This window comes from Phialemonium atrogriseum (genome assembly GCF_030411735.1).
Source record: "Phialemonium atrogriseum strain 8032-3 unplaced genomic scaffold QBC33scaffold_26, whole genome shotgun sequence".
NCBI classification, from domain to species: Eukaryota; Fungi; Ascomycota; class Sordariomycetes; order Cephalothecales; family Cephalothecaceae; genus Phialemonium; species Phialemonium atrogriseum.
This window is the reverse complement of record NW_026848163.1, coordinates 38330-54897: the sequence shown is the minus strand read 5'-3', so window position 1 is coordinate 54897 and position 16568 is coordinate 38330. Positions and strand designations below refer to the sequence as shown.

Below are 16568 nucleotides of genomic sequence, written 5' to 3'. Positions count from 1 at the left end.
CCACGCAGTCCCCCTGCTTTCGTCTCCAGCCCCAGCTTGCTCACAATTCCACAATTCCACAGGTCTTATTTGACGGAAACTAACGGTACGTAACGTGCAACGGCGAACACTGGAAAGTGGAACCCGCACACATCGTCGCTCCTGGAAAGCACATGCAGAAATGCTCCAAGTGACGCATGTCTTGCAGCTGTCTTGGATTATTTTCCTTTCCCCTCGGAGATCGTCCGGAGGGCCACGCCGTTTTATATGTAACAAGCGGGGGTTCGACAGCCGAGCCAGAAATCAGCATAAGCATTCATATTATACCACGTAGTCCCATTGCCCGACGCCATCCTCCTCCGTTCCGTGCTCTATCTGGAGAGCAGCATATTTCCGATTTTCCATCCCCAACAGAGCATGCCACTCTGCTAAGCTTCGTCACGCTGCAGCCCTTGCCTTCCCCGGCCAATGCGTTCCGCTAGATTTATCTCGCTGGCTTTGTGATGGAGGCTGTTCACGAAATGCCTGTCTCCTCCAAGCTTTTTGGACCGTTGACGGGCCTTGTCCTCGGCCTCGCGAGCCGCTTTCTCCGTGTCCTCCAGAGCAGCTAGGCGAAGCTCGCGCTCCTTGTCGAGATCTGACGCAGCTGCTTGCATGGCGGCCAACTTTCGAGCCCGCTCGTCTCCATCTTGCTCTTTTCTGCCCTGGCTATCGCTAGATCTCTTGCCATTATATCTCGGCCTGTCTTGATTGTATCTCGGCCTGTCTTGCCCATTGTAATCTCTGGGACGCCGGCTGGAAGTGTCGTTTCGCTCCTCTCGGTAATTATCGCGACGCCCATCGTATCGGTCACGTGAGTCATCTCGACGCCTGCGGGGAGGAGAGCGAGAGCTGCTTTTCTCTCTCGGGCGGCTGTCCCGCTTATCCCGATAGTTTCTGCTGCTGGAGTGGGACCGCTTCTCGGCTGGCGAGCGTCTTCTCCTTCTGCGCGTATCCTCGTCTTCTGACTCGTACCGCCTCGGCGTCCTTGACCGATCTCGAGAACGAGAACCCGACCTCCTCCTCTTGCGCGACCGCTCCTCGTCGTCCTCGTCGTCATCGCGATGGCGACGCCGATGGTGATGTCTGTGTTTATGTCGCCTTTCCTCCTTGCTCTTCGACTTGGCCATTGGATCGTCGATGCCCATCGAGGCCAGGAGCTGCCGTCTCTTTATAGGGTCGTTCATCATGGCACCGTAGGCCTCCGCCTCTTGGCGCCGTATGGCGAGGAGCGGATCTTCTCGGATCTTAGATGCTGTGTCCCGGGCGGTGTTGACAGTCTGGGCAGGCGTGAGGCTGTCATGGCTCGCCTGCTTCTGTAGCTCCTTGGCCTCGTTGTCTTGTGAGACTAATAGCTTGTCTAGCGTGCGCTTTCCCAGGAGGAAGGCTTCGTTGGCGGCCGAATCTCCATTCTGGCCATCACCTGGACCGCCCGAGTACATCCATTCGACTCTCTGTGTGACAGGCTTCCCACCGGCTGCGGCCAGTTGCTTCTGAATCTCCTCCTTCTTTCTCTCTTCTTTTATTTCATTTAGTCGTAGAGCGAGCTTCTTCCTCTCGGCTATCGCATCCGCCTCAGCTTTGGCGATGGCCGAGATGTTGGCAGCTCTGCCAACGTGCCAGCTCTTCTTCAGGTTAAGGTCGCTGGAACCCATGTTTTATGGTGGCACCAAAGTGCGGACTAACAGTCGTTGCGACGAGGATGGCGGCGATGGTTGTGGTCCTGAACAGGCGTCGACGGGAGAACAAATCAATTTGATGCTGTGGCGAAACGGCGTGGGCTGGTAGTAAATGTTTTATTTAGTGGAGGTGTGGCTGGTCTGTGCATGTGCTAGTGGAGTGTACGCAGTAGCAAGGCTGTGGAGCAGATAAGCGCCAACCCCACCAACAAATAGTGCTTCACCTCAGCCTTACGCCAATTAACCTCACGTCTGTAGAGCTCGCCATCGCGCAATCAGAGAGCCAAATTAGTTGAGCAACAGCTACATATCTGAGAATCGATAGCCCATTTCCGAAATAGATATGTCTGACGACGATTTTATGCAAGCCTCTGACGAGGAGTACGATTTCGAGTATGAAGACGAGGAGGACGACGACTCGGGCGATGCCGATATCGAGAACAAGTACTACAACGCCAAGCAGCTCAAGGCTTCCGATCCCGAGGAAGCCGTCAATGAGTTTCTGAGCATTCCTTCCTTGGAGCCAGAGAAGGCAGAATGGGGATTCAAAGGCTTGAAACAGGCCATCAAGCTCGAGTTCAAGCTGCAACGGTATCAAAAGGTTTGGTCCCCCGGCTGAGCATCGATCATCGACGCGCCCGCTCTCTAACAAGACCTACAGGCTACGGAACATTACGAGGAGCTCCTCACATACGTTAAATCGGCTGTGACGAGGAACTATTCCGAAAAGTCGATCGACAACATGTTGAATTTCATCGAGAAAGCCTCGGATGACCCCGCCGCGGTCCAGTGCATGGAGCGGCTCTACTCGCTCACGCTGCAGTGTTTCCAGAGTACCAACAACGAGCGGCTATGGCTGAAGACGAACATCAAGCTGGCGAAACTGCTCTTGGACCGCAAGGACTACCAGGGCGTTACCCGGAAGCTCCGCGACCTGCACAAGGCCTGCCGGAGGGAAGATGGGAGCGACGACCCCAGCAAGGGCACCTATTCCCTGGAGATCTACGCACTAGAGATCCAAATGTACGCTGAGACTAAGAACAACAAGCAGCTGAAGCGGTTGTACCAGCGAGCACTCAAGGTTCGGTCGGCCGTGCCGCATCCCAAGATCCAGGGCATCATCCGCGAGTGCGGAGGCAAGATGCACATGAGCGAGGAGAACTGGAAGGACGCGCAGATCGACTTCTTTGAGTCTTTTCGTAACTACGATGAGGCGGGCGACCTGCGCCGCATCCAAGTGCTCAAGTACCTTCTCCTGACGACGATGCTCATGAAGTCGGACATCAACCCCTTCGACAGCCAGGAGACCAAGCCGTATAAGAACGACCCCCGGATAGCGGCCATGACGGACCTGGTCGACGCGTACCAGCGCGACGACATCCACAAGTACGAGGACGTGCTGCAGACGAATAAGGACCTGCTAGCGGACCAGTTCATCGCCGAGAACATCGACGAGGTGACGCGCAACATGCGCACCAAGGCCGTGCTCAAGCTCATCGCGCCGTACACGCGCATGCGCCTATCGTGGATCGCCGGCCAGCTGCGCATCGGCGAGGCCGAGGTGCAGGACATTGTCGGCTTCCTCATCGTCGACGGCCGCGTGCGCGGCACCATCGACCAGCGCGAGGGCACGCTCGAGGTCGAGTCGGGCGCCGACCACGACCGCGTCGCCGCCATCCGCTGCCTCGCCGAGGCGGCCGCGGAGCTCTTCGCCACCGTGCTCAAGGAGGGCGACGGCTTCCGCAGCAAGCCCGCCGAGATAACGTCCCTGCTGTCCGAGGCGGGGTCCGACCTGTCGTCGATGCTGGTGGACACGAGATCTGGTAGGCACGGGCCAAAATTGGCGCGTCGGGGCGGTAGGGGCGCCTTGTTCGTTTAATGGGTTGACGGACGGGGGGAGACCTACCTCTACACCTATATTATGCCTCGGTGAGGATGCGGGGTCTCACCGGTCAGTGGGATGACCGGGAACTGCGGCGACGATGGGCTTGGCGCAGGGTCCTGCGCTCGGGTCGGGTCCAAGGTTCTTTGGGAGTTGGCTTACTGTAACGACAGCATAAGAAAACCGAGGCGAGGCGTTGATAGACATCCATATTGGAATCGACTGGTTTGAGTTTATTCCCGTTGTTCTCCCCGTCACCCGTGGCCCTCCCTATCTTGGATTTCAACTAGGCATACATAGCTATCGCTATCTCCCTACTGGCCTGCCTATCAGGCTTCACGAAGTCTTCAACCGCGTGGAGACGTAAGGGACGGCTCAGATTGCCGCAGCTGGCCACCGTAGCAGTGCTCCTCCATGCCTGGCCCGTCCCATCGCGGGTTTTTTCGCCGTGCTGCAAGAGCGGCAGCCCGCAGCAACGCCATTATTAGCAAGGGAGGCCGCCTTCCGGGGCCGAGACGGGAGGGGCAAAGGGGGCCAGCATGATGACGCCCACTTGTAGTCTACAGGGGGTTGAAGGCGAAGAAAGTTTCTTGACAAGTATCTGGTGTTTCGTTTGGTTCTAAAAGGGGGCTTGGTGAGGAGGAAGGAGATCAATCTAGAGACAGGGGTCTTGACTTGAGGTTCTGAACATGATGATTTTTGTTTTGGTTTTCGTTTCAGGAGAGGATGAACAGGTACAGTAGAAGCCGCAGCGGAACCACAGATCGCATGAGTTTGGATTGGGCGGCCCGGATGCGGGTGCGACATCCCTCGGACCAATGCCTGGTCTGCGATTTCGCGGCACGTAGCCCTGCCTGCCAGGCGAAGTTCGAACGAACTTGCTGGTTGCCTACCACTTACTCACTTACCTACCTACCTAGGTAGGTAGGTAGTTGCTTGCTCGGTGCACTAGAGGAGCCCGAGCATGGGAAATCTTGAAGAGGTTAGTTGTCATTCTTGCTCGGTGGGATTCGATTCATGTGCGTCGGTGAGATACTTTGTATGCAGGTATCCGTCAAATGGCTTGGAAGGTTTTGTCCGGATTTGACTGGAGGGAAGCCAGTGGCGGGGCCATATCAGGATGAGGACCGCAGACTATCGATTTGAGGCTGGGGCCGATGGGCTGAGTAAGTGGAACCTAGACCTGCCATCATGTCGTCAAGTTGCCTACCCACCCAACTTTGCTACCATAGTAGGTTGGCTTCAGGCGTCGTGATCCGAGGGGTAGGTCTACGTTGGTGGCCCTGGTCCAACGAGTGATTTGCCACTCACACAACATACATTGCCAAGACCTGGCAAGGGGGAAACTTGAGGGCTGGAGAGGGGGCTTGAGGGTTGATTTGCCTCGGACGAGTTTGACTTAGCCAGGTAGCATGGTTGGGGTGGGGAGGAACGGCAGGCCACGTCCTTGGTAGCAGCGATATGAGTGCTTGCTGCAGAGTGTCTTGCACCGCAGACGACGTGACGCAGCAACCCGGGTTTCCTCTCGCGAATGGATAGTACTGGATAATATGATGGCACAGAGAGAACCTGCTGAGGATGGAAGGTAACAGCGGGCAGGTATTGGAGAGGAGCAACGCTCCGGCACAGTTACAGATCCATGGGTACTCGGGCAGATTCGGATTCCAAGTCTGCATCGAGAGGGACTATATGCTGACTTGAAGTTATGAGCGCCATTTGTCAGAGTTATTAGATGCCCCTGTTGGCATAACCCAAGCTTGCACCCTGCTTTGACAGATCCCAGTTGGATTTCACAACGAGGTTTTACACTGCGTTTGTGGTACGTAATGCGGATCCGTACAGATCACAGATCTCCCATCCAAGCAAGGTAGGTAAATTTAGGTACTGTACCACCCGTACATCGATCCTAGCTGCAGTCTTGTAGAGTTGAAGAATTTGCAATGGTAGGTCCCGTGCCAATCGTCGCGGCAGGCAATGCCCCGCGATCCCGTGGCATGGCGAAAGGGTGGGTGTCGTTTCTTATTCGTCTGCACATGCGCTGTCCGCTGTCTGCTGTCCGCTGTACGGGCGCCGTACCTACCTCGTTCTTCGTTTCTTCTGTACTAGTGGCATTTGGCATCGGAGGATTGAAGGGCATCCCATGCCCCGCCCTCTTCCAACCCACTGCCACAAATCGGATCGATCTTTAGTTGTCCTCTCCCCACGACACCCCACGAGTGGCTGCCGGTGACCAACAGGGAGCTGTTGATGTCTGCATTTTGTCCCATGTAATGTCTCCCAAGCCAACAGCCGATGAACCCGGAGGTCGGCACCAAGGGACTCCCCGGTAGCGGTGGAGTGGGAGGTATTACCTAACCCACCAGGCACGCACCAGCCACTGGCAGGGAGTGGGGCGGGCGGAAACCAATTGAGGTTACACAACGACTGAACAACATCTGCCCAGATGCACTACGGAGAGGAGGATTGGCAGGCTGGCGTCCCTCCAGTCTTGCCACATCTTGTCCATGATTTCATGCCACACCAGTGCGACGATCATTGAAAGGCGGAAAAGGCCACCCTTGCACCCCTGTCATCGGTGTGGGTTGCAGATTGCACAGTACACTAGAGTGCGCTAGCGTAGTGTATTACGGATTACTCCATTGGACGTTGCTTCTGTGGGGTCGCGGATGGTTGATCGATTTGACCAGGGCCAGGACCAGGACCAGGAAAGGACAGGCGGCACAGTCCGGCCAGCACATCAAGACCGGGCGCATCACAGCGGCGGCGCCGTAACCAACAGACCTAACCTCAGAATCTTCAGAGGCGGCAGCGACCGCGGTGGAGTAACAGGGTGATACGAGTGGGACACTCGACACTGCAAACTACCTACCTAAGGCGCTGCACTCTGTACTGGACGTTCCATGTCATGCCTGTGCCATCGAGGGGTGTCAACCAGCTAAGCTGCATCGAGGTCGTTTCTCATGTGCGAGCGTCCGTGCTTGCTTGAAGAAACTGTTCTCCCAACTTCAGGGAGGGCAGGCATTGTTAAACAAGATCCTACCAAACATAACCCGAGCTCGCCATGTCTCGTCTGCTCCTCTGCCCCATTGCAAACCTAGCAAAACCCAGCAAAACCCAGCAAAACCCAAACAAGATCCTCGACTCGAGGCACACATGGAGTAATCTGTACATCCATAAAGATAGTCTGGATTGCTGATCTTCCCGCGCGGGCCACGGCAGACCAGGAAAATAACCATCCCCCTCCCCTTCCCCTAGTTACAGCTCCACCGCCGAGCCTCGCGTGCAGTAGAGCCCGCCCGTTCTAACTTATAAGCAGCGGGCCAGTGCGTCTACTTGTTTCTCCAACAGCAAGGGTTTTACTCCCTCCCCGCCTGCCACCAAGAGTGGACAGCCAGCAATAATAATAATAAGAATTTAGTTGCAGGCTGGCCCAGGACCAGGCCAGGCTCTGCTAGAACCCTTTTGTCCCCTCGTCTTTCCTCTTCCTTCTCCTCAGCTCCTCTCTCTAATCTCCTACCCTCTTTTCCCTCTTCTCTCATCCTCTTCCCTCTCCACTCTCTCTCCTCTTTCACTCCTCTTCCCGTTTATTTGCTCTTTTCCAATTCCCTCTGCCCTCTGCCCATTTCAAACCCTCGCCGAGCCCGCCGTCCCTAGTACTCTGTCTGGCCTGACGCGGGCGGTTGCTGCTGCTGCTGTTGTCGTTGTTGGTTGTTGTTGCTGCTGCCGCCGGGCCGTACGCCGTTGATGCTGTCGAGTTTGCCTGTCCCCGGAGTAGATTGGATGTGGTGTACTTGCACTAGCCGACACTGGAGGCACAGAGGCATACAAGCCAGAGGGAGGCTTCGTCAGACTGGTTGCTGAATGCAATATTGGCTCTTCCCAATTCCACACCCCCACCCGCCTCTTGAATCCCATCGTCTTTCTTCCTTGGCTGGCCGTGTGCCGAAGCGACAGTTGCAAACTTGCATGTCCTTCCCGTGCCTCTTCCCGCTGCCAAATAACCATCCGCACAATCAAACCTAAACTTATTATTAAGTTCGGCCCAGCAACGAGACAAGCCAGCTCAACCCAGCTTCCCGCACACAGCGCATAGCTTCAGCGCTCGGGTCTCGCGCTAGCTAGCCGGGACGCTACCTGCTGGAACATTTTAAAACAGGGTGCGCATTGATAGATCCCGACGCGGACCGAGAACCCACAGCTCAGATCAAGATCCCCAGATCCCGATTCCCCGAGTTCACATTCCTAGACTCTAGATTCGGTTGCAGCTCCGAATCCGGCATGTTTCAACCTCAGCCGACACCGTATGCATCGTTCGCTGCCTATGGGCCTGGTTCCGGTATCCTAGATTACCCTTTTCAGCAGGCCCAAGTAGCGTCCTCAGCCGGGGGTGGCGCTGGCTGGTTGACACTGGAAGGAGCGACTTGCGGAGCTACAGCCGGTCCACAGGCTGAACCGTCCCTGCTTTTCGCAACCCCCGCCCTCGCATCTCGACCCGGGCCCGCCGCCTTCGCACCCTTCAACGCCAACAACCAAACCCCGCCTCTCCAGAACGTCAAGATGGAATCGAACATCAGCGACGATCGGGCAGCACAAGAAGCCGCCGCCAGGGATTATCAGCCCCAGATCCAAGTATGAAATTCCAATCCCGCGGAAACAAACAGACTCACATTCCGCATTCCACGTTCCCCCCAGCCAGACTCTATTTGGACCTGCCACTAACCTCACCCTCCCGTTTTCCCAGGGTCCTCTTGTCGGCGAAAAGACACCAAGCCACATCATCACTGAGGAATACGCTAAGGCCGATCCCGTATATGTGCAAAAGACCGTCGTAAGCCTCGTGTGCTCTCCCCGGACTGGCACTGGCTTGTCTCGCTAACAAGCTGCGCACAGGCTCTTCCTCAATCATACTCTCATTACCGACCCATTCGGGGCGATGGCAACTGCGGATGGCGAGGTGAGTGCCGATCCAGTCCTGGCTTGTGGTGTGCCAAGACTGCCGTCAATGGGGCCTCACCATCCACTAACTGTATATGTAACTAGCAATTGCCTTCTCGTACTTTGAGGCCCTTATCCGCACCGGCGACAGGGACCTTGTGGATGCGGAATACATCCGTCTCACGCAGGCTCCGATTATTGGTCATGATGAGTTCGTCTATGAAGACATGAGGGAGGAGACCGGGATACTCATGAAGGAGATATCCTCGAGGATCGGTAACCAACAGGAGGCCATGGCCGTCCTTCTAGAAAAATTCAATGACCCGGAGATCGCCAGCCCGATACTTTACTACCTACGACTGCTCGCAAGTTCGTGGCTCAAGGGAGACAGCCGCGCCGCCGAACTTATTGACTTCATCCCCGATGGCCTCGGAGTCCAGGGCTACTCCCAGGACTACATCGAGCTCCCTGGTCGGGAGATTGAGCATCTTGGAATTGTCATCCTCTCCAACGTCTTGCTAAAGCCGGTGGGATTCGTGCTCGAGATAGCCTATCTCGATCGGACCCCTAGCCCGACCGTGAACACGTACCGCTTCCCCGATGAAGCCAACAACCAAGATCTCTCCACTCTCGGCCCCATCATCCACCTTCTATTCCGCCCGGACCATTACGATATCCTCTACCGGGATCCTCCTACTAGCCCCCTCGACATCCAAGTCAACCGCGCCAGCTCCTTCTCCCACCGCCACGAGATCACGAGTAATACGCCGAGCTTGGATAGCTTTGCTGGCGTTGATCTCGGACCGTTAGCACTAATACCCGGTTTCACTGGTCTCGGGCCGGGTCTGTCCAGTTTAGCAGTCACTAGCACGTCGCCGCTCGACTCGTACACATCCAGCGCGTCGCAATCCTGGCTCACGCCACAATTCTCGGGCACTGGCACCGTCTCGCTACCAGAACGGCCACCACCACCATCCATGAACCCGGCGCCCCCGCGGAGCAGCACACCACCTCTCCGATTCAGCGAATACTGCCACCCCTCTTTCGTGGAGAGTGATGCATGGCACGAACCTACCTTCACCACCAACACCTTCAAGAACAGCCACTTCAACGTCGCCCACTACAACAACCCGAACTTCCAACCCGAGGAATATAGGCCGGACAGTGACGACGCTGCTGAGGCAAGAGGGGGTGGGCGGAAGAAGAGTAATGCCTAGATCCCACCCCGTAACTGGATGGCCAAGGTCTGAAGAGAAGGTGGTGATGATAGATTGGGAAGGAAATTAATGGAGAGCAAAGGAATGCCGGAGGTGGAGAAAGGACAAGGCCTGCGCTATCGGCTTCTCCATGACGACATGACTCATGGCCCCTATTATTGACGATTCCTTTGCTCAAAGAACCCTCCCAGATTGAGAGATTCGAAAGGCCAGGGTTCCGGGCATACATTTCTCGGGGGAGCTCACCAACCAACCAACCACCACTAATTCGGACTTTGGTGGACATAAGATTTTGTCGATTGTATGGAACGGCAGACTGGACAAAATGCATCATGATACCGGAGGGCTTGGGGCGGTTGCTAATGCCGAAAATTTCTTTCCATCATTGTACACCAAAAGGGGAGTTCAGCAGACAGGAGTTGTATCGTTTGGGTCCATTTCATCATTGCAAGACGGCGGTGACCTAGGAGAGAGCCGGGGAACTTTTAGCAGGGAAGCAGGAACCCGGGGGGATGAGGCCCAAACAAGGAGAGATGGGGGGAAACAGGAACCACGAGCTTCGCATTCCTCATTCGTGGGACATGCTGGCTACCAAGGATGATTCGACTGGCTCCGGTGGTTGAACTCATGGCACCCTCATAGCACTGGCGTTCTCTGAAAATACCATTAATGTATTGCATTATGTTTCTATATCTCTGTCCGCCTCTATATGCGTAAGCAGTCGTCGCGTTGAGGAGTTGCTGTAAGGCGGTACTTCTCATCCTCCTATCCCCAAGTATACGTGTTGTCTTATACAATGGGTCGAAAATGCAAGAGTAGTTATCCCCATACAATGTCCAACTCTGAACGGGGTTGTCAAACGGAATCATACCAGATGACCACCCCCCAACGACGAGCAACCCCGAAGTCCACGACCAACAAACCGCTTAAACACCCAAACCTCACTCACAACTCACCTGCGCCCTCCTCCCTCCACAAGCCGCCATCTTCTCTCACCATCGCCACAAGCTCCGCCACCTCATCCCCACCTACGCGATCAACGCCCCCGGCCCCTAGCCCCCGCGCAAACTCCTCCGCCCAAGCGACAGCGACCTCCTCCGGACCAGGCAGCAGCGGCGGTGCCCCCGTGCTCCGGCCGGAGCGCGCCGCCGCCGCCGCCACCTCGGCGGCCGCGCTGGTCACGCCTCTCCCCTCGAGCCCGCACGCGACGATGCGGGCCCAGGGGTCGGACGCCTGGTCGCCCCGGCCGACGTCGGCGGGGAAGTCCAGGTTGACGGCCACGCCCAGGGCGGAGACGTGGCGGCGGAGGTGGACGCCCAGGGCGGCGATCTTGCGCGGCGGCGGTGGTGGGGGGGAGGGGGGATGATGGTGATGATGGTGATGGTGGTGATGGGACCCCCCCACCCAGACGCCTGGGTCGGAGGTGGTGAAGGCTTCGAGGCCGTGGAGGCGGGAGAGGGTTTGTATGGTTGTGGACTCCAGGAGGCGGGCGTAGCAGCGGACTGTTAAGGGGGGGAGGGGGTTGGGGCTTGGGGGTCGGAGGTCGGTTATAGGCCAGAGGACGAGTTGGCCCGGGCCGTGGTAGGTTGTCAGGCCGCCGCGGGGGGAGGGGAGGACGGCCGGGTGGTAGGTGTGGGTGTAGGTGTTGGTGTCATCCCGGCTGTGGGCGGCGGCGTTGGGGGGGAAGCGGATGTGGAGGGGTGCCCGGAGGCGGGCTAGCTCGGCCGGGGCGAGGGGCGCGGTCTGGCGGCGGCCGAGGGTGTAGGTCGGCTGTGGGGTGAAGGAGAGGAGGGTCGGCGGCGGGTGGTGGCGGCCGGGGGTACGGGGCGCGTCCTTGGCGTCGAGGAGCTGGCGCCGGAGGTGCCCCTGGATGGAAGCTGCGAGGCGGTAGGACGGGAAGGTGGGGGGCGAGGAAGGGAGGTGGATGTGTCGGAGGCGCATTGCGGGTTTCTTTTTTCTTGCCCTTGTTGCCCCTCTCTTATTCTTTCCCACTCTCTTATTGGGTCTTCATCTTCACCTTCTCGGGAAATTAGAAAGGGGGGCTGGGCGAGTGGTGATCTCAGGTTTCCAATCGGGATATATTTGAATGCTGTGGCCCGCAGCACCTAGGAATGCGCCAATGATCAGTTGAGAGTTGAGACGCGAGACGGAGAAAGCCGTGAGAAGAACTGAGTTCGACAACCACGGCAGTTCGTCATTTGAGATGGCAGCTCCGAGCTTTGGGCAGAATTTTAGCTGGTGCAACATCGGACTTGCGCTAATGTAGGCGGATTCCCTAGCGCCCAAATAGATCGCGTCCCCAGTGGTCCCGCAGCGGGATATGCCGCTGGCCCGCAGCTTGCCCCGGTGCACCGGGCAGGGACGGCACAGACTTTCCGAGCTTAAGGATGTTTCAAGTTTTCGACCAAGAACTCGGGACCCCACATCTGTTTTCTGCAGCCCGGTCTTTGTGGAAATGACTGATCAATAGTGCTAGCGACGGCGATGACCCTGGCTTACAGTGGGACGGACGGGGAATTTGAACTTTTGGGTGCAACTAGCTGATGGGCACCAAGGCAATTTCCTTGGAATTTGCTGCAAGGAGCTTATGGCAGCTCGAGATCACCTTTCTCATCAAGTGTGTGCTTGGGGATGCCATGGATTGTACAGCGAATATGTGATCCCCCGCCGGTAGACCAATGCCATTTTTAATATACATGACACGCCCTGGTCCTCCTTTATCTATACATAAATACACACATAGGATTATACACATTCTCGGCTTTCCATTGCCTAATGCTAGGAGACGCCGGACCTCACAGCTTCTTCTCTAACTCCCGCCAATCCTTCGCCATGTCATCCTCCACACCCTCCATCCCCTCCAGCAAATCCGCAATCTTGACCCTGCGACCCCCCTTGGTCCTCCTCTCCACCGGGGCCCTGCCACCCGGGACCCTCTCCTGCGCGCCCAAGACCCCCCTGCGCGGGTCGACGCTCAGCTCCACGACGGGCGTCTTGCCCTTCCTGGAGAGGCGCTGCGCCTCCCTGGTGGCCCGCACGCCGCCGTCGTTGGCGACGGCGGTGGCGGCGGCGGCCGTGCCCTCGGCGGCGCCGTTGCGGCCGAGGCGCACCTCCCTGCGGACGCGGGTCTTGGCGCCCAGGGCCCACAGGTCGCCCCAGCGGGCCTTGCGGGCGTCGTGGTAAGCCTGCTTGCCGAAGGAGCGCGGCACCGTCCAGCGCTCGAGCGCGCCCGCCGGCGTGCACACGTCGAGCGTCACGTGGCCGCGCCGCTTGAGCGGCGGGAGGATGTTGCGTGGGAGCGAGAGCGGGTGCGGGTGCGGGCCCGTGGCGACCGTTGTCGACGAGTCGGCCGCCCCGCCGTAGCCGGCGAATGCGCGGTCTGCAGCCTCGGGCCCTTGCTCAAATGGAGTGGTAATGGTGGGGCCGGTGTCGGATGCCGTCGTAGAGTCTGAGAGGGAGGAGGATATGAGAGGGGAAGGGTGCGCGCCACGCTGCGCTGCTATGAAGCTGAATTTGATGTCTTCATGGTTGCGGTGCGATCCCCCGACAACGCGTTGGAGGAACGGCGGCCGAATGAAGCGCTGACTGAAGTGACAGAAATCCTTACGGCCAGGACTTAGGCCAGGCGTGAGGTACATGGGACATTTGGTGTGGTTCGTACACGGCGCAATTATCATCCCCGGTTCCCGCACTCGGTCGCCTTCGGACTGAATCTCAGGGGCAGGTTCAGGGGTAGGAGGAATGATGAACTCATCGAGAAGCCGCTGGCGCACATCGGCCACGGCTTCAAAGCCACGGGGGTGTCCCTTTTCTAGGACGATGAGAACTCCACCTTCTGGGGAGAGAAGTGCCCACAGGTTGTCCAAGAGCTCCTTGCGCCTATAGGGTTTGTCGAGGGGCATCAGAAGGTGACTAGCAATGATCACGTCAAAAGTCTTTCTAGGCTGCGGCGTGGCCGGGGCATCGAGTAACCGGTGGGCGTTCTCGAAGGAGTGCATGTAATCCGGAAGCCGTGGGATGAAGGTAGTGTTGTTCAAGAAACGTGAAATCCTGTGTCGTAGGTTATCAGATCCCACAACGACCGTCTTCTTTCCAGGTGGTTCTCGGACAGTAACCTCGCCTCTCTCTCTGAGAGCCTCCCACTCGGCATGCAGAATCGCTTCCCAGGCCGCCAGGCCGGCTCCTCCAGCTCCTACATCGAGAACGCGGGGGCCTTGACCGTCGCCCCTTGCGATGAGCCTCCTCATCCAGTCGGTCCCGAGCCTCTTGCGTACCTCAACCAAGGTGCTCATGACCGACGCATACACCCCCGGCAGGACTGTCGCAATATAGGCATCCGAGTCGATATCAGACATTCTATGATGTCCTGCCTCCATCGAGATTGGCTTCATGGGCAGGTTCTTCTTGGACTCGGGGGTCGCAGGCGAGTATGGCAGTCCAACTCCTCCGAATGCTCTCTCGGCGGCCTCGCGAACGTGTGTGCTATTGGACCTCCCCAATAGCTTGGTAATCGGGGCCACAAATTGGGTCGTAGGTAGGTGCAGAGTGCTAGGACTTGTCTTGAATTGGCCGGTAATGGTCAACTCGTGTAAGCGCGGGTTGGGGGTCTCGGGGCCCCAGAATGTTGCGTCGGGCTCTCCTTCGTCTCCCTCGTCTTCATTCTCATCTTCCTCCGGTTCTTCCTGTTCCTCCTGTTCCTCTTGAATTTCCTCTTCCTCCTCAATCGGCCGTAGACTGGCTACTTCAAAGTCACGGTGAAGGGTCACGAGCGCATCAAACTCGCGCTGGCTGTTCGCCTTGACAGTGAGATATTCCATCTGGCTCTCAGTCAACGGCGGTAATGGGTCAATAGCCCCTGCTTCGAGAAGTTCTTTCCCGACGTCGGGGGCCGTGGCGCCCTCGACAGTGTATTCCACCTCCTCCAAGGTCCCGAACTCGGTTTCTTTCAGCAGTGTGTTCTTGGACAGGTCGCCATCATCCATTTCGCCCTGGAACGGTATCCCCACATCTTCGGGCTGGGTGGCTCTTAGGGGAGGCCCGTATAAGCGCTCGTAGAGTTTGTATTCCTCCTCGGACAGAAATCCTGGTGGCAAGGTGCTACCAAAAGTTTGCCTTGCTTGACGGACAGTCGTTTCGATATTATCTTCCGGCCCGGGCACTGGATTTACTATCCCGGTATCTTGGAGTGTCGATCTTGTAGAAGAGAAGGCCCTGACAGAGGTTCGTGGCGCTCCACCTCTTACAAAAGGAAGCGCGGAATTTGCGATCCCGGAACGTACAGGTCGTCGAGGCCTTCCGACCGGGAGCAGGTCGGCGAATCCAGACTCGTAAAACCTCAATACTTGGGCCCGGCACTGCGGGCACCCAGTTGGGAGCCTTCTAGCTGAAAGCATGGCGAATTGGTCCTTGGAACGCGACCTGTTGGTGTCTGCTGGAGGTTGCGCATCGAAGCTCTCAATCTCAAAAATATTTGCAGGGCACAAGGCATGTGATACGCTATGTTGGTAGGGGAGGTGTCAGCAATACGCAGCTCCTGATTGGTCTCTATGTGCGAATGGAGCACAGTGCGATGAGCTAAAAACGGGGCCTGGACTCTGCAGCTTTAGCGACCGCGATGAGATAGAACCCTGCTTACTTAGAAAGTGATATGCAGCAGTTCAGGTCTTTATTATGAAGGCTCAAGAGATGCCAATACACAAACATAGTGGTTTTCTACTGTGTACTATATACTAGGGACGGATTATGTCGGTGTATGTCGGTGTATTACAGCATCTCTTGAGCATGACCTTCGCGACCATGAATAACACTCTCTACGGATATAAAAAAAACCATCAAGAAAACAGACATAATGCAACCCGCTCAGTGCAAACCCCATTAACTCCGTTTTCAAACGCCCATCTCATCCTTCCTAGTTCCCCAGGTCGGCCATCGTCTTGAACGTCGCCCGCGATGCCGGCTTTTGGCCAGCACCGCCCCCTGCCCGTTGCGAGCGCGGAGGATTCATTTTGTTGAATTGTGAGTTCTCGGCAGCTTTGTAGGGGTCGAACTGCACGGTTATGCGGATTAGCAACCATGTTACGGGTGTGACAGCGGGGACTCTAGGGTCAGCGACTCACAGAGAAAAGGGATACAAAGTACAGGCCGAAGAAGGTCACGATCGGACCGAGCAACGAGTTGAGGCTCCAGCGGACCTGCCGTCGGAGCGGGATCCCACCCGATTGTCCCACGCCGCTGCCGCCCAGCCGCTGGCCCTGGGTGCGGAACACAGGACCGGCGGCGGGCCCGGCGAGCTTGATGGCCTTCTCCACGGCGGCTGCAAGGGCCGGCGGGCTGGCGCCCTTGATGGTGTTGACGACGGACCCGTTGTGGAGTACGAGGAAGGTCGGCATGGCGGAGACACCGTACTGCTGAGCCACGTCGCGCTGGTTGTCGACGTTGACCTTGCAGAATGTGATCTTCTTGGGTTTGGAGTACTTGACCGAGAGGGACTCGAAGGTCGGCGCAATCATCTTGCACGGCCCGCACCAATCGGCGTAGACTATATGGCGGAGAGAGACTTGTGTTAGCAACGGATTGACAGTACAACACGTCCTAGAGGAGGCTCGGCATAATCCCAGCTTATTAGATACGTACAATCAGCGATAACCACGCTCGACGAGCTCAGCACCTGGCGCCATTCTCCTGACGATCCGATATTGACGGTTGGGCTCATCTTGTTTCGTTTTGATTTTGTAGTCTGGGGTGCTGGCGTTCGTGGACTGCGCGGTATATGGGGCAAGGATCAGGATGAAGAGGCGACGTCGACATCATTGTCCAACGGTTGGTTAGCTCCCCATA

At 57.2% G+C, this 16568-nt stretch overlaps 5 protein-coding genes across 5 annotated transcripts; 2 read left to right on the top strand and 3 right to left on the bottom strand.

Annotated features, from left to right (window-relative positions):
• Window positions 1–250: 250 nt before the first annotated feature.
• QBC33DRAFT_203998 (pre-mRNA-splicing factor CWC25) lies at window positions 251–1857 on the bottom strand. Its single transcript, XM_060422620.1, has one exon. The coding sequence runs from the start codon at window positions 1671–1673 to the stop codon at window positions 408–410; it is 1266 nt and encodes a 421-aa protein (XP_060280262.1). The 5' UTR covers window positions 1674–1857; the 3' UTR covers window positions 251–407.
• QBC33DRAFT_203957 (PCI domain-containing protein) lies at window positions 1858–3765 on the top strand. Its single transcript, XM_060422619.1, has 2 exons — window positions 1858–2298; window positions 2359–3765. The coding sequence occupies exons 1-2, from the start codon at window positions 2041–2043 to the stop codon at window positions 3574–3576; spliced, it is 1476 nt and encodes a 491-aa protein (XP_060280261.1). The 5' UTR covers window positions 1858–2040; the 3' UTR covers window positions 3577–3765.
• Window positions 3766–8136: 4371 nt separating this feature from the next.
• On the top strand, window positions 8137–9731 carry QBC33DRAFT_458133 (cysteine proteinase; the record flags this gene model as incomplete). The annotated part of the gene is made up of 4 exons (XM_060424880.1): window positions 8137–8208; window positions 8321–8407; window positions 8470–8533; window positions 8620–9731. The coding sequence occupies 4 exons, from the start codon at window positions 8137–8139 to the stop codon at window positions 9729–9731; spliced, it is 1335 nt and encodes a 444-aa protein (XP_060280260.1).
• Window positions 9732–10381: 650 nt separating this feature from the next.
• On the bottom strand, window positions 10382–11963 carry QBC33DRAFT_498030 (uncharacterized protein). Its single transcript, XM_060425610.1, has one exon. It carries the CDS (start codon window positions 11670–11672, stop codon window positions 10677–10679), a length of 996 nt encoding a protein of 331 aa, XP_060280259.1. The 5' UTR covers window positions 11673–11963; the 3' UTR covers window positions 10382–10676.
• Window positions 11964–12283: 320 nt separating this feature from the next.
• On the bottom strand, window positions 12284–16555 carry QBC33DRAFT_498026 (mitochondrial small ribosomal subunit Rsm22-domain-containing protein). The gene is made up of 5 exons (XM_060425609.1): window positions 16365–16555; window positions 15848–16269; window positions 15671–15777; window positions 12770–15149; window positions 12284–12730 (listed from the first exon to the last, which is right to left on the bottom strand). Exons 1-5 carry the CDS (start codon window positions 16441–16443, stop codon window positions 12527–12529), a joined length of 3192 nt encoding a protein of 1063 aa, XP_060280258.1. The 5' UTR covers window positions 16444–16555; the 3' UTR covers window positions 12284–12526.
• Window positions 16556–16568: the final 13 nt, after the last annotated feature.